The sequence below is a fragment of the Rhincodon typus genome, chromosome 5, assembly GCF_021869965.1.
Source record: "Rhincodon typus isolate 14 chromosome 5, sRhiTyp1.1, whole genome shotgun sequence".
Taxonomy (NCBI): Eukaryota; Metazoa; Chordata; class Chondrichthyes; order Orectolobiformes; family Rhincodontidae; genus Rhincodon; species Rhincodon typus.
Window position 1 is genome coordinate 20,807,188 of NC_063336.1, and position 13,300 is coordinate 20,820,487.

The 13,300-nt window shown below is 41.0% G+C and overlaps 1 protein-coding gene across 4 annotated transcripts in view; it reads left to right on the forward strand.

Annotated features, from left to right (window-relative positions):
• Nucleotides 1–13,300, forward strand: part of wasf1 (WASP family member 1) — a 102,794-nt gene that overhangs the window by 66,523 nt on the left and 22,971 nt on the right. For all 4 annotated transcript variants that reach the window (XM_048596816.1, XM_048596815.1, XM_048596814.1 and 1 more), the window contains exon 4: nt 3,525–3,678. In XM_048596816.1, the coding sequence (XP_048452773.1) occupies nt 3,525–3,678 (154 nt within the window). The remainder of the gene's footprint in view (nt 1–3,524; nt 3,679–13,300) is intronic.

The following is a 13,300-nucleotide window of genomic DNA, read 5'->3' on the forward strand; positions in this document are numbered from 1 at the left end:
AAACTCAACATGTAAATCTTTCAGCAGTTATTGTAAGAGGTCATTTAGGTTAAGTCACTATAATTTCTTAGAAATTGAGTTTCTAAAGAAAGAGTCTCTGACCTTCACAGAAATGAAACCCTGAACCGCAAAAACCCATTTAGCTATACTTTAGAAGCCAAGTTTTCAAAACGTAATCATATATTATAAACCTTCATCACACCTCCCTGCAAAAATAGTGAAAATATATTTTTAAGAATCATCATTACTTCTTATCAACATTTCCTTGCAATTTCTATTTTAAATTGACAGCAATAATATGTTTACATAGAACACATAAGGACTTTCAAACAATCATTCCACACAAGTCATTTTGATGATGGCATTTTGTTCTTCCACGTTCCCTTGACAAATAACATTGTCTCTTCCTCCCACATCAATTATTTTGCAAATTATATGGCTGTAGATTAAACTCCAACAAAACAGGTTCAGAATTTTATTACGAAATTGTTCAAGTTGCTTAAAGAATCGTTGTCTATAAATCAGAGTCTGCAGTGTTCCTGGATGTGTAAACTTCAAAATGTTGTTGAGCTAGTGCTAGCTTCCATGTCTTTGGCTCCACTATTGAACATTTCTGTTGACATGACTTCAGTGCTGTGGAGCTAGCTGACTGTTCAATTCCCCACCTTATCCTGCTGTAACAGTACTGCACCAGCACCAACATCATTGGCATCAACAGTCACTTTTAAAGGCTGAGTATAATTTGGTGCTGCTAAAAACAATGTGGTAATTAATCCAGCTTTCAAGTTGTAAAAAACATTTTGTCCTACAAATGCCCATTCAAAATGCAACACACACACTTTTTGGTTAGTTTTTCTCAAACATAGACTGTAAATCAGAAATGTAATCTCTTAAGATTTTGTTATTTTTCTTCAGTTACTTTAAAGATTATATGCCTCATGTTTGTATATCAGGTTGAAAAGGACTGAATTCTGCAGACTTATTAAGCACATCCCCAATAGCAGACGGTACGAGGGAATTCCTTTATTCTAAACATTAGGACATTCTTAAACTCTAAACATAGGGTTTAAAGTTTGATGCCATTATTGCAATGCTGTTTGAGATTTTGAATAATAAGCTGAATGCATTGTTTTATTCTGTAGCTACCCATTATTCCTTTGAATATGTGTGACATAGAAACAGATCAAGATCAAAATTTTATTTCTTTGAGTAATTCTGTTTCTTGTTCTAAAAAATGAGCTAACTTTCCACTGCCACTTTTGCTGTAACTATGCCTAAAGACATTTGCAGCAAATCAGGTTGAAACATTAGTAATTATTAATAGGTACTGATTCTCACTCATAGTATTAGTTTGGGGTCCTATACGATCTATTAAAACTCTGCTGAATGTTCCTCAACATTAATCAGAATTAAAGGTGCAGGTTTAATTGATGGGGTTCCTCACTATCTGACCTGTTTGGCTTTCTGGCAAAATTTAACCATGTTTTAAACAATTCTAGTCAATAAAAATGTTTCAGTAATTTAGCCTTCATGTCCTCGTACCTAAGTGACTTGCCATTAAAATTTTGTGAGCCAATTGTAGAATTCTAATAAGATACTCGGATCGAGCAACTACCTGATGGACTACCACATATTCTTCATCAGCTGGTATTTGAGGTGGTCTCCACTTGTTAATGCTTTGTCTAAAATAATCAAAATAATAACTCCCAGATAATGGTTCTGATTTAATTTATAGGCAGGCTGATTAATACAAGTTAGCTGACATTTCAAGTAGCGACCCTTCTTCTTTTATGAAGAAGGGTCCTGACCCGAAACGTCAGCTTTCCTTCTCCTCTGATGCTGCCTGGCCTGCTGTGTTCCTCCAGCTCCACACTGTGTTATCTCTGACTCCAGCATCGGCAGTTCTTACTATCTCTGATTAATACAAGTTTCTCAGTTAAGAATCCAACTGGTGAATTTATGTTAAAGAAGATAGGCTAAAATATCAGCCTCATTTCCTTCCTCCTTTATACTTGAGTTTTCAACAATAGTGTCAGGTAAATGAATCAAATCCCATTTTCATAGAATTAGACAAGAAAAGGAAGAGTCTGTGAACCTGAGATCCAGTCACAACATAGTCAAGAAACAATCCACAGTGCTCCTCATGTAGCATCTCAGTTTCTTTAATTTCCACTGGTTGCTAACACCCTCTGTGAGGGGCTGCAGTTTTTGAACCAACCAGAAAATCCCCAAAATAAAATCTGTTTCCTCTGTGGGGATTTGTTGCACTATTCTGAAAGTGTGAATTTAACCCTTTATTTCCTCTTAGACCAGACTCTGTTGCTTGGATTTAAAATAAAAGTCAAGATTATACCAACCAGGGTTATGTTCTCTAGAATTTAAGAAGTTAAGGAGTTATTTGATTGCGATATAATGTAATTATAAGGAACAAAGCAAACAAATAGAATGACTTCATACTTTGCAGAAATACAATGTCAAACACGATAGTCTATACATTGTAGCCAGTCCTTTCAAAAGTAAAGTAAGGAAATACTCCTGAGCCAAATATAGTAGTTTTCAAGTTATTTTTTGCATATGACAATTGCTACTGGTTCAATTGTTAATTACAAATCTGATATTTATACTTTTCTTAACCATAAGATATATTGAGCAAATTTGGGTGTGAGGAATTTGATCATGTAGTCATGATTTCACTAAATGTCAGAACAGGTTTTAGGAGTGAAAAGACCTCCTGTTGTTCCTATGTGCTGTGACGTGAATAATTGTCATCTTCATGTATTTTTTTTTAGTATTTCTGTTTCTTTGATTGTTTTTAGGATTTTAGTTGTGATAAATTTGTCCATTGCTTAACTAACATTGATAGTGATGCTGAATCTCCAGATCATTATTGACCACTGTTACCCATAATTTTGGAAGCAAAATGGTTATCAACATGGGAAGCAACATCAGAGCAGGCCCGAGGGTCTGAATGGCTACTTCCTTTTCTATTTCTGATGGGCACCAGGACTGCATTTCTACAAATCATATTGAATCTATGCATGCAAGCTCTGCAAAATATTCTTCTTAAGATTTTGGGAGCTGTGTAAGATCTGCTTTGAGAAACTACAATCTGAGTAAGCCATCCATAAAGGTGGAGAATGTTCAAGACATCGGATCTTATGAGTCAGCACCAGGAGTTGGGAATGTATTCCATTTTGGTTTTTTTTATTTGAAGTTCTCTTTATGCTACAAGCTGTTTACTTTGATAACTATAAGTTGGTCACTATTTCAAAACAAACTGAAACATAGGTTGTCAAATGATTCCGCCAATATTATAACCTTTTTTAAAAAATATTTTGCAGTGTTGTGTGCTGATTCTGGAACTGCTTTAATGGTTAAGAGAATGCATGAACAGTGTAGGGTTGCTGTCAATGTGCAAAACAAACCTTTTGTAAAGATACAATGCAATTATTTAAAAATGTATATAGAACGCTGTCATGCAGAGGTTTTACAGTGATCTGCACATTTGTTAATTTTCATTTTAGTCTCTCTTCAAGACATTACTATGAGGAAAGCTTTTCGAAGCTCTACTGTTCAAGATCAGCAACTGTTCGACCGCAAATCATTGCCCATTCCGTTGCTGGAAACTTACAGCATGTGTGAGAAGCCCCCACCTCTGAACATCCTTTCTGCATACAGGTTAGAAAAACTTCTGGATCTTTCAAGAAAATTAAATGTTAACGTCGCAAGACTTTGGAAACAAAAGATAACTTTTGCCATAGTTATGAATGAGTAGTATCTTAAAGCTCTAATATGGGTTGTAAAAGAGGTTCAAGTGAGCAGACTATCCTGGATAGTGAGCTACAGTAGGTTATATTTACTGGAAAGAGAGATGACTTTCTCTTTTAGAGTTTTTTTTGGTTGCTTTCTGAAGATTTTTTCACAGTTGATTGCCATACAGAGTATTTTGATTAACGGATAAAAATTGAATGCAAACACTTTGAATTGTTTTTCAAAACAGCAGACTAATGGACAGCGGATTAAGTCACAGCAGTAAGGGACAGCATTAAAGTAGTCTGGCATTGAAAGCCATTTTTCTCATTTGCTCATTTCTGCTGAATTTTGGATATGCAATTCATCCCACTGGGAAGAAATCACTGAGCAAGTGTGTCCTGTAGAGGTTCTATTATGGTCATGTGAGAATCTAATCTTCTTCCAATTCCATACTTACGAAAGCTCTGCCAAAAACCTGCCTCTATTCGTTTTCTACTTTAGATAGTGGGGTCTGCAACGTGGATTACCAACTGTCATCTTGCCTCAATACTTCTAGCTTTTAAGTCAGGAGATTCAAAACCTCATTCTCAATTGAACTAATTGAGTGCTAAACCTCCCATACAGTACTGAGGACTGCTGCATTATCAGATATGCTGTCCTTTTCATTAAATAGGTCTATTTTGCTTTGATCCATTATCGAAGAGGAGCAGAGTGTTCTTTCTAAGCCACAGAAAATACACTTTGACACATGTGACTATTGACTGAGACTGTTTGTTTATTTCCTATCTCCCAAGATGAATGTTTTCAAAGTTTATTTTTGAGAAAATTCAATTTTCTGATGGCTTCATACATCCTCCTATTGGATATTTATCCTTGAACCTTGGATTAATTCCCTTACATGTGTGGTTAAAAAATGAACTCACTAAAAACATGGACTGTGGGCATTGACCACAATCTATCTTGTTGCTGCCATTAAGCACACTTTTGTTTATTTTCGATATCTTAAATGCGATCAGCCTTTGGTGTACACTTGCCTATTACTCAAAGAACAAAGAATAGTACAGCGCAGGAACAGGCCCCTCAGCCCACTTTCATTGACACACAATGCCTTTCTGAGCTAAAAATCTTTTGCCTCTACACGGTCCACATCCCTCCATTCCCTACTTCTTTATAAAAATATATATATCTTCTCTCTCAGAATGCCTCTTAAATGTTGTATCTACATCCACCAACCCCTCTGGGAGTGCATTTCCAGGTACTTGCCACCTTCTCCATGAATAAAAAACTGCCCGTCCCATCTCTTTTAACCTATCCCATTTTACCTTAAACCTGTGTCCCCTAACAATTGACACATCAACTCTGAAGAAAAAGACTCCGACTATCCGTTCCATCAGTGCCTGTCATAATTTTGTAAACTTCTATCAGGTCGCCTCTGATCCTTCAATGTTCAAGTGAAAACAAACCAACTTTGTCCAATCTCACCTCATAACTAATATCCTCCAAATCAGGTAACATCCCCAGCAATTTCCTCACATGCCTCCTTCAGCATTCTGCGATAGATCCTATCAGATCCTGGGGAATTGTCAACCTTAATGCTTTTTAAACACACAACACCATCACCTTTTTTGTGTTGACGTGCCCCAGAATATCAATGTAGCCCTCCTGAAACTCACTACTCACTGTGTCCTTCCCTCTTGTGAATACTGATGTGAATTATTCATGAATGTACCCTTCGCCTTGCTACATTCTTGCTCTTATATATGTATAAAACACCTTGAGATGTTCCTTAATCCTGTTTGCCAAAGATATTTCGTGGCCCGTTTTAGTCCTATTAATGCTTCATTTGAGTTCTTTCCTGCTGTCTTTGTATTCTTCGAAGGCTCTGTCTGTCTTCAGTTTCCTAAACCTTACAGAGTAAAACAGGATCTTGATCAGATGGGCCAATGGGCCAAGGAGTGGCAGATGGAGTTTAATTCAGATAATTGTGAGGTGCTGCATTTTGGAAAGGCAAATCAGGGCAGGACTTATACACTTAATGTCGCTGAACAAAGAGACCTTGGAGTGCAGGTTTATAATTTCTTGAAAGTGGAGTCGCAGGTAGATAGGATAGTGAAGAAGGCATTTGGTATGCTTGCCTTTATTGGTCAGTGCCTTGAGTATAGGAATTGGGAGGTCATGTTGCGGCTATACAGGACATTGGTTAGGCTACTATTGGAATACTGCGTTCAATTCTGGTCTCCTTGCTATAGGAAGAATGTTGTGAAACTTGAAAGGGTTCAGAAAAGATTTACAAGAATGTTGCCAGAGTTAAAGTGTTGAGGAAGAGGCTGATTAGCATGGGGCTATTTTCCCTGGAGCATTAGAGGCTGAGGGATGACCTTATAGATGTTTATAAAATCATGAGGGCCATGGATATGATAAATAGACAAGGTCTTTCTCCCGGGGTTGGGATAATTCAAAACTAGAGAGCATAGGTTTAAGGTGAGAGGGGAAAGATTTAAAAGGGATGTAAAGGGCAACTTTTTCATGCAGAAAGTGGCACGTGTATGAAATGAGCTGCCAGAGGAAGTGGTGGAGGCTGGTACAATTACAACATTTTAAAAGGCATCTGGATGGGCATATGAATAGGAAGGGTTTAGAGGGATATGGGCCAAATGCTGGAAAATAGAAATAGATTAATAGGATAGCTGGTGGACACGGACAAGTTGGACCCAAGGGTCTGTTTCCATGCTGTACATCTCTATGACTCTACGATTCGGTTCAGGAGGCATTTAATTTAGTTTCTAATGCATAGCAAGGTACTGTGTGTTAGAAATTCACGTGTTTTGAGAGGTATGGAAAGTCTCTCCTGTATTCCCTAAAGGGTTCCAAGAAATGGGTTTGTAGTAAGACTAACCGTTTTTTGAAGTGAAGAAAATTTATCATCATCCATATTGCTTGACTGTAATCGATTGACAAAATAACTTGAATCCCTGTATTGGGTGGCATATTTGCACCTGTAGACAGAATTTTGGTTATAATGTTAATTAAAATTGTATCAATATTTACATATTTTTGCTGTACTTTTGCTGAGATGAGAGATCATGTTCTGTAGATTTGTTTGCTTGTGCGTCTTCAGTACTCAAGATCTTCAGCCAAATTTGAGACTGATTCCTTTGGAAATAGTGCAAATACTTGCACAGATATATGTATAAGGTGCAGCATAGAAACAAGCCATTTGGTCCAACTGTCCATACAAATACTTGATTATATTCATACACTCTCTTTTCATATCCTTTTTCCTTCATCCACCGTTCAAATCAGAACTTGAACATTGACTTAGTTTCTGTCTGGATCATGAGCCTTATAAGTGAATTACAAAGACTCATTAATCTCATTAAACTTTTATCCATTCTGTAAATTCTGTCTGTAATTCTACCTCCTCAATCCCCTTCTAATAATTTTAAATAGATTACTATCCTTCCCTTAAACCTATAACCCTTAGTATTTTGGTTATTTTGCAGAGCGTGGGCATCTCTGGTAAAACCAGCCTTGATTGCCAGTCACTAACTTCCCTTAAGAAGGTAGTTGTGAGCTGCAGCCTTGAATGCAGCCAAATGGCTTTTTGATAACATAGTGTAGAGCTGGAGGAACACAGCAGGCCAGGCAGCATCAGAGGAGCAGGAAACTTGACGTTTCGAGTTAGGACCCTTCTTCAGAAATGCTGAAAGCCATTTTAAAAAAAAACATTGCATTCACCAATGGACATTTTTTTTGTAGCTGTCTGGTAGCTTTGTAGTCCCCATTATAAATAACAAATTTTTATTCTAGATAACTGCATTTAAAACCACACCTGACATGATAGGACTTGAACCCCCATCTTCAAGTCATTGATGTAATAATATAACCGAACTAATGTAACTTGATTCATAATCTCCCAAATAGTTCATTGTCAAAGGCTTTCCTAAGTTTCCTGTACATTTCTCTCTTTGACTATGTCTTCTCAAGTAGTTCCATGAAGCTTATTGAACATGATTGCCCTTTCAAAATTAGCACTGACAAGCTCTTAGTAGTTTTGTGTTTCTGTGCATAGTTATGTCATCCCTAACTAAAGGCACCACATTTATCAATTGCAGAAGTTAAACTAACTGACCAATAATTACGCAAATTGGTTCCATATGTTTTTCAAAGAGTGGGTACTCCTTTGATCATGCTTCAGTTCTCAGGCACCGATTCCCAAGCTTCACTATTTTTAATTATCTTTTTTTCAGTAGTTTAGCAGTAAGGAGTGATGTTATCTTGGAAGGATTATCAAATAAGACTATATGGTAGATGTTAAAAACATAAAAAGGGACAAACTAGCTTTTGAGTGTGTACAGTAGGCTTCCAATCAGGAAGACATAGAGGATCAAATATGTAATCAAATTTCAGAAAAGTGCAAGAATAAAAAAGCAGCAATGATGGGAAATTTTAACTAAATATTAATTGGGATAGTTTTAGTATGCAAGGTAGGGAAGAAATAAAATTCATAAATTGCATCCAGAATGTTTTTAGCTAGTACACAGAAAGTTCATCAAGGGTGGGGATAGTTCTGGACCTAATATTTGGAAATGAGCCAGAGCTAGTGGAAGGTACGAGTGTTGGGCAGCATTTTGGAGATAGTAAGAATAACCCAGTTATATTTAGGGTAGTAATGGAAAAGAATATAGATGGATCAAGAATAAAAGTTCTAAATTGAGGAAATGTTAATTTTACTAAAATAACATACAATTTGGCCCAATTGAACTCTGAGCAGATAAAACTGTGTCAGAGCAGTGGGAGGCATTCAACGAGGAGATTGTGAAGGTACAGTGCAAATATGTCCCCATAAAGGCAAAAACTGGGACTAACACCAGAGAACCCCAGATGTCAATGGGCATAAAGGTTAGGTTTAAGAAAACAAGAGTAGCTGATGGCAGATGTTGACGGCTCAATACTACATAGTCCCTACAGGAGTATAAAAAGTGCAAAGGGAACTTAAAAAGGGAATTTAGCAATGGGAAGGGAATGCATGGGAAAACACTGATGAGCAAAATAAAGGAAGAGTTTTTTAAAAATATATATTGAGCAAGACAATAACCAAGGAAAGTGTAGTGCCTATTAGGTACCATAAAGGTAATCTGTGAGTGGACAAGAAAGTCGTGAGGATAATCCTTTTTTCATTCACGGGATGAGGGCTTTGCTGGCTAGGCAGCATTTATTGCCCATCCCTAATTGCCCAGAGGGCAGTTCAGAGTCAACCACATTGCTGTGGGTCTGGAGTCACATGTAGGCCAGATCAGGTAAGGATGGCAGTTTCCTTCCCTACCTTAATGAATGTGTTGGTTGGTCTTCGCAATGGAAAAGGATGATGCAATCTTAGACATCAAGATGGAGGATGCTGAAATATTTTTTAAAAATTAGCACAGAGGATGTACTAGCAAGTTTATCAGCCATCCTGAGGAGATGTATCCCAGGTTATTGAGGGAGGCAGTAGAGGAGAGATCAGGGATCCTGGCAGTAAGTTTTAGATCCTCGGTGGCTTCAGATGAGTTCCCAGAGGACTGGAGGAATGCTAATGTTATCCCATTATTAAAAAAGGGAGGAAGGATGGACCAGGAACTAGCAGGGCAGTCAGTGTAATTCCAGTGGTTGGGAAGCTATCAGAGAGAATTCTGATGGATGCAGTATATCCAGGATTAATCAGGAACAGTCAACATGAATTTGTTAAGAGAAGGTCGTGTTTGACAAATTTTGATCAGAATTTTTTGAAGAGGTAGCTAGGAGTGTTAATGAGGACAATGTATTTGTTTTGGTCTTTTTGGCCTTTTGCAAGATTTTTGATAAGGTTTCTCAGGGCACTGATAAAGAAAGTAAGAGTGCATAGGATCTAAGGGCAAGTGGCATTTTGGATCCAAAATTCTCCAGTCAATAATGCCCATTTCCCACGACTAAATAAAACAAAAATTTGCTGAGAGGCAGGAAGCAGAGAAGCAGTGGAGGGATTTTTTGGTGACTGGAAGTCTATTTCCAGTGGGGGTGTGCAGGGTTCATTTGGGGTCCTTACTGTTTTTGGTGTACATGAATGATTTAGACTTGAATGTAGTAAGTATCACTAAAATGTTTGCAGATGACAATAATTGGTTAGGTGATAAATCATCAGGCGGGTGGTCAGAAACTGGAGGAGGATATCAATCAACTGGTCAGCTGGGCAGAGCAGTCGCAAATGGAATTTAACTCCGTAAAGTGTGAAGTAATGAACCTGGGGAGGGCTAACAACCTAAGGGATTATGAGATAACCAAGTGTTGAGCTGCAACAACACAGCAGGCCAGGCAGCATCAGAGGAACAGGAAAGTTGATGTTTCGGGTTGGGACTCTTCTTCATAAATGGGGAGGGGGAAAGGAGCACGGAAATAAATAGAAAGAGGAGGGGTGGAGCTGGAGAAGGTAGGTGGGATGGTGATAAGTGCAGGTAGGGAGTGATGGGGATTGGTCAGTGAGGTAGGAGGAGCAAATAGGTGGGAGAGAAGATGGACAGGTTGTGTCAGATCAAGGAGGCGGTGATGAGAGGGCGGGTTGGTCATGGGATGAGGCCAGGGGTGGGGCGATTTTAAAGCTGATGAAAGTCATGTTTAGGCCATCGGCAGAAGGCTCCTGAGGCGGAACATGAGATGCTGCTCCTCCAGTTTGCGGGTGGTATCATTGTGACAACAGAGGCAGCCCAGGATGGACATGTCACCCAGGGAGTGGGAGGGGGAATTAAAATGGCTCCTGACGGGAAGGTGTTCTTGTTTGTTACGAACAGTGCAGGAGCTGTACGAAACGGTCTCCGAGTCTCCGCTTGGTCTCACCGATGTAGAGGAGGTGACATTGGGAGCAGCAGATGCAGTAGACCAAGTTGACGGATGTGCAGGTGAACCCCTGTCTAGTGTGAAAAGTTTGTTTTGTGCCTTGAATAGAGGTGAGGGGGGAGGTGCAACGGCAGGTGTAGCGCTTCCTGCGGGTGCAGGGAAAGTTGCCAGGGGTGGTGGGGTCAGTGGGGAATGTGGAGCGGACAAGGGATTCGCGAAGAGAGTGGTCCCTATGAAAGGCAGATAGGGGTGGGGAGGGAAATATCTCTTTGATTGTGGAGTCTGTAGGTGGTGGAAGTGGTGGAGAATGATATGTTGGATGCGGAGGTTGGTGGGGTGATATGTGAGGACAAGTGAAATTCTGTCTTTATTTTTGTTAGTGGGAGGGAATGTGAGGGCAGAAGTGCGGGAAACGAAGAGAGGCATTTGAGGGCATTTTATCACCAGAGGAGGGAAGTTACGGTCCTTGAAATAGGAGCACATCTGGGGTGTGCGCAAGTGGAATGCTCCATCTTAGGAGCAGATGCTACAGAGGCGGAGGAATTGGGAGTGGGGGATGACATTGTTGCAGGAAGGTGGGTGAGAGGAGGTGTAGTCTAGGTAGCTGTGGGAGTCGGTGGGCTTGAAATAGATGTCAGTTTTGAGGTGGTCACCAGAGATGGAGACAGCGAGATCCAGGAAGGAGAGGGAGGTATCGGAGATGGTCCTGGTGAACTTGAGGTTGTACTGAAAGGTGTTAGTAAAGTTGATGAACTGTTCAAGCTCCTCGTGGAAGCACGAGGCAGCGCTGATACATTCTTCAATGTAGCAGAGGAAGAGGGGGAGGATAGTGCCAGTGTAGCAATAGAAGAGAGACTGTTCCACGTATCCTATGAAGAGGCAGGCATAGCTTGGGCTCATGCAGGTTCCCATGGCCACCCCATTAGTTAGTAGGAAGTGGGAGGAGTTGAAGGAGAAGTTGTTAAGGGTAAGGGCGAGTTCAGTTAAGCGGATGAGGGTGTCGGTGGAGGGGGGATGAGTTAGGCCTGCGGGAGAGTAAGAAACAGGGCTTTTAGGCCATTTGCGTAGGGGATACAAGTGTAGAGGGATTGGATGTCCAATGTGAAGATGAGGTTTTGGGAGCCAGGGAATTGGAAGTTTTGGAGGGTGTGGGCAGAGTCCCGGACATAAGTGAGAAGTTCCTGGACCGGGGGGAAGAAACAGAGTCGAGGTAAGCAGAGATAAGTTCAGTGGGGCAGGAGTAGGCAGAGATAATGGGTCAGCTGGGGCAATCAGGTTTGTGGATTTTGGGAAGAAGATAGAAACAGGCAGTAGGGGTTTAGGGAATGATGAGGTTGGAAGCTGTGGGTGGGAGGTCACCTGAGGTGATGAGGTTATGAATCGTTTGAGAGATGATGTTTTGGTGGTGAGGGGTGGGGTCATGATCGAGGGAGCGGTAGGAGAAGGTGTCAGAGTTGGCACCTGGCCTCGGCGATGTAAAAGTCTGTGCGCCATACCACTACTGTGCCTCTGTTATCTGTGGGTTTGATAGTGAGGTTCGGGTTGGAGCAGAGGGCTGCACGTTCTGTGGGGGAGAGGTTGGAGTGAGAGAGAGGGGCGGAGAGGTTGAGGCAATCGATATCATGACGGCAGTTGGAAATGAAGAGGTTGATGGAGGGTAGGAGGCGATGAGGTGGTGTCCAGGAGGATCAGGTAAGTTGGAGGTGGGAGGAGGAGCATGTAGAGGGTGTATTGGACTCACTGTTAAAGAAATAGGCACTGAGGCGGAGGCACTGGAAGAAGTGTTCGACATCCAAACGCGAAAGGAATTCTTTGATGCATGAGCGCAGGGGATGAAGGTGAGTCCTTTGCTGAGGACACCCCCTCCCACTCCCTGGGTGACATGTCCATCCTGGGCCGCCTCCAGTGTCACAATGATGCCACCCGCAAACTGGAGGAGCAACAGTTCATATTTTGCCTCGGGAGCCTACAGCCCAATGGCCTAAACGTGGAATTCACCAGCTTTTAAAATCTCCCCAACCCCCAGCCTCATCCAATGGCCAATCCTCCCTCTCATCCCCACCTCCTTGACCTGACACAAACAGTCCATCTTCTCTCCCACCTATCTGCCCCTCTCACCTCAATGACCAATCCCCACCACTCCCTACGTGCACTCATCTATCACCATCCCACCTCCCTTCCCCAGCCCCACCCCTCTTTCTATTTATTTCTGAGCCCCCTTCTCCCTCCCCATTTCTGAAGAAGGGTCCCGACCTGAAACATCAACTTTCCTGTTCCTCTGATGCTGCTTGGCCTGCTGTGTTCCTCCAGTGCCACACTTTGTTATCTCTGACTCCAGCAGGTGCAGTTCTTGCTATGTCCAAGCAAAGGGATTACACTATGGATGGTAGTACCCAAGAAATTACTGAAGATCAGAGACCCTAGGGGTACGTATCCAAAGATCCCTGAAGGGGGTAGCATGGCAAGTAGATAAGATGGTTCAGAAGGCAAGTGGAATAAGAACATAAGAACTAGGAGCAGGAGTAGGCCAACCGGCCCCTCGAGCCTGCCCCGCCATTTAATAAGATCATGGCTGATCCTTTTAAGACTCAGCTCCACTTACCCTCCCACTCACCATATCCCTTAATTCCTTTACTGTTCAAAAATTTATCTAGCCTTGCCTTAAAAATATTCAGCGAGGTAGCTTCAACCGCTTCAC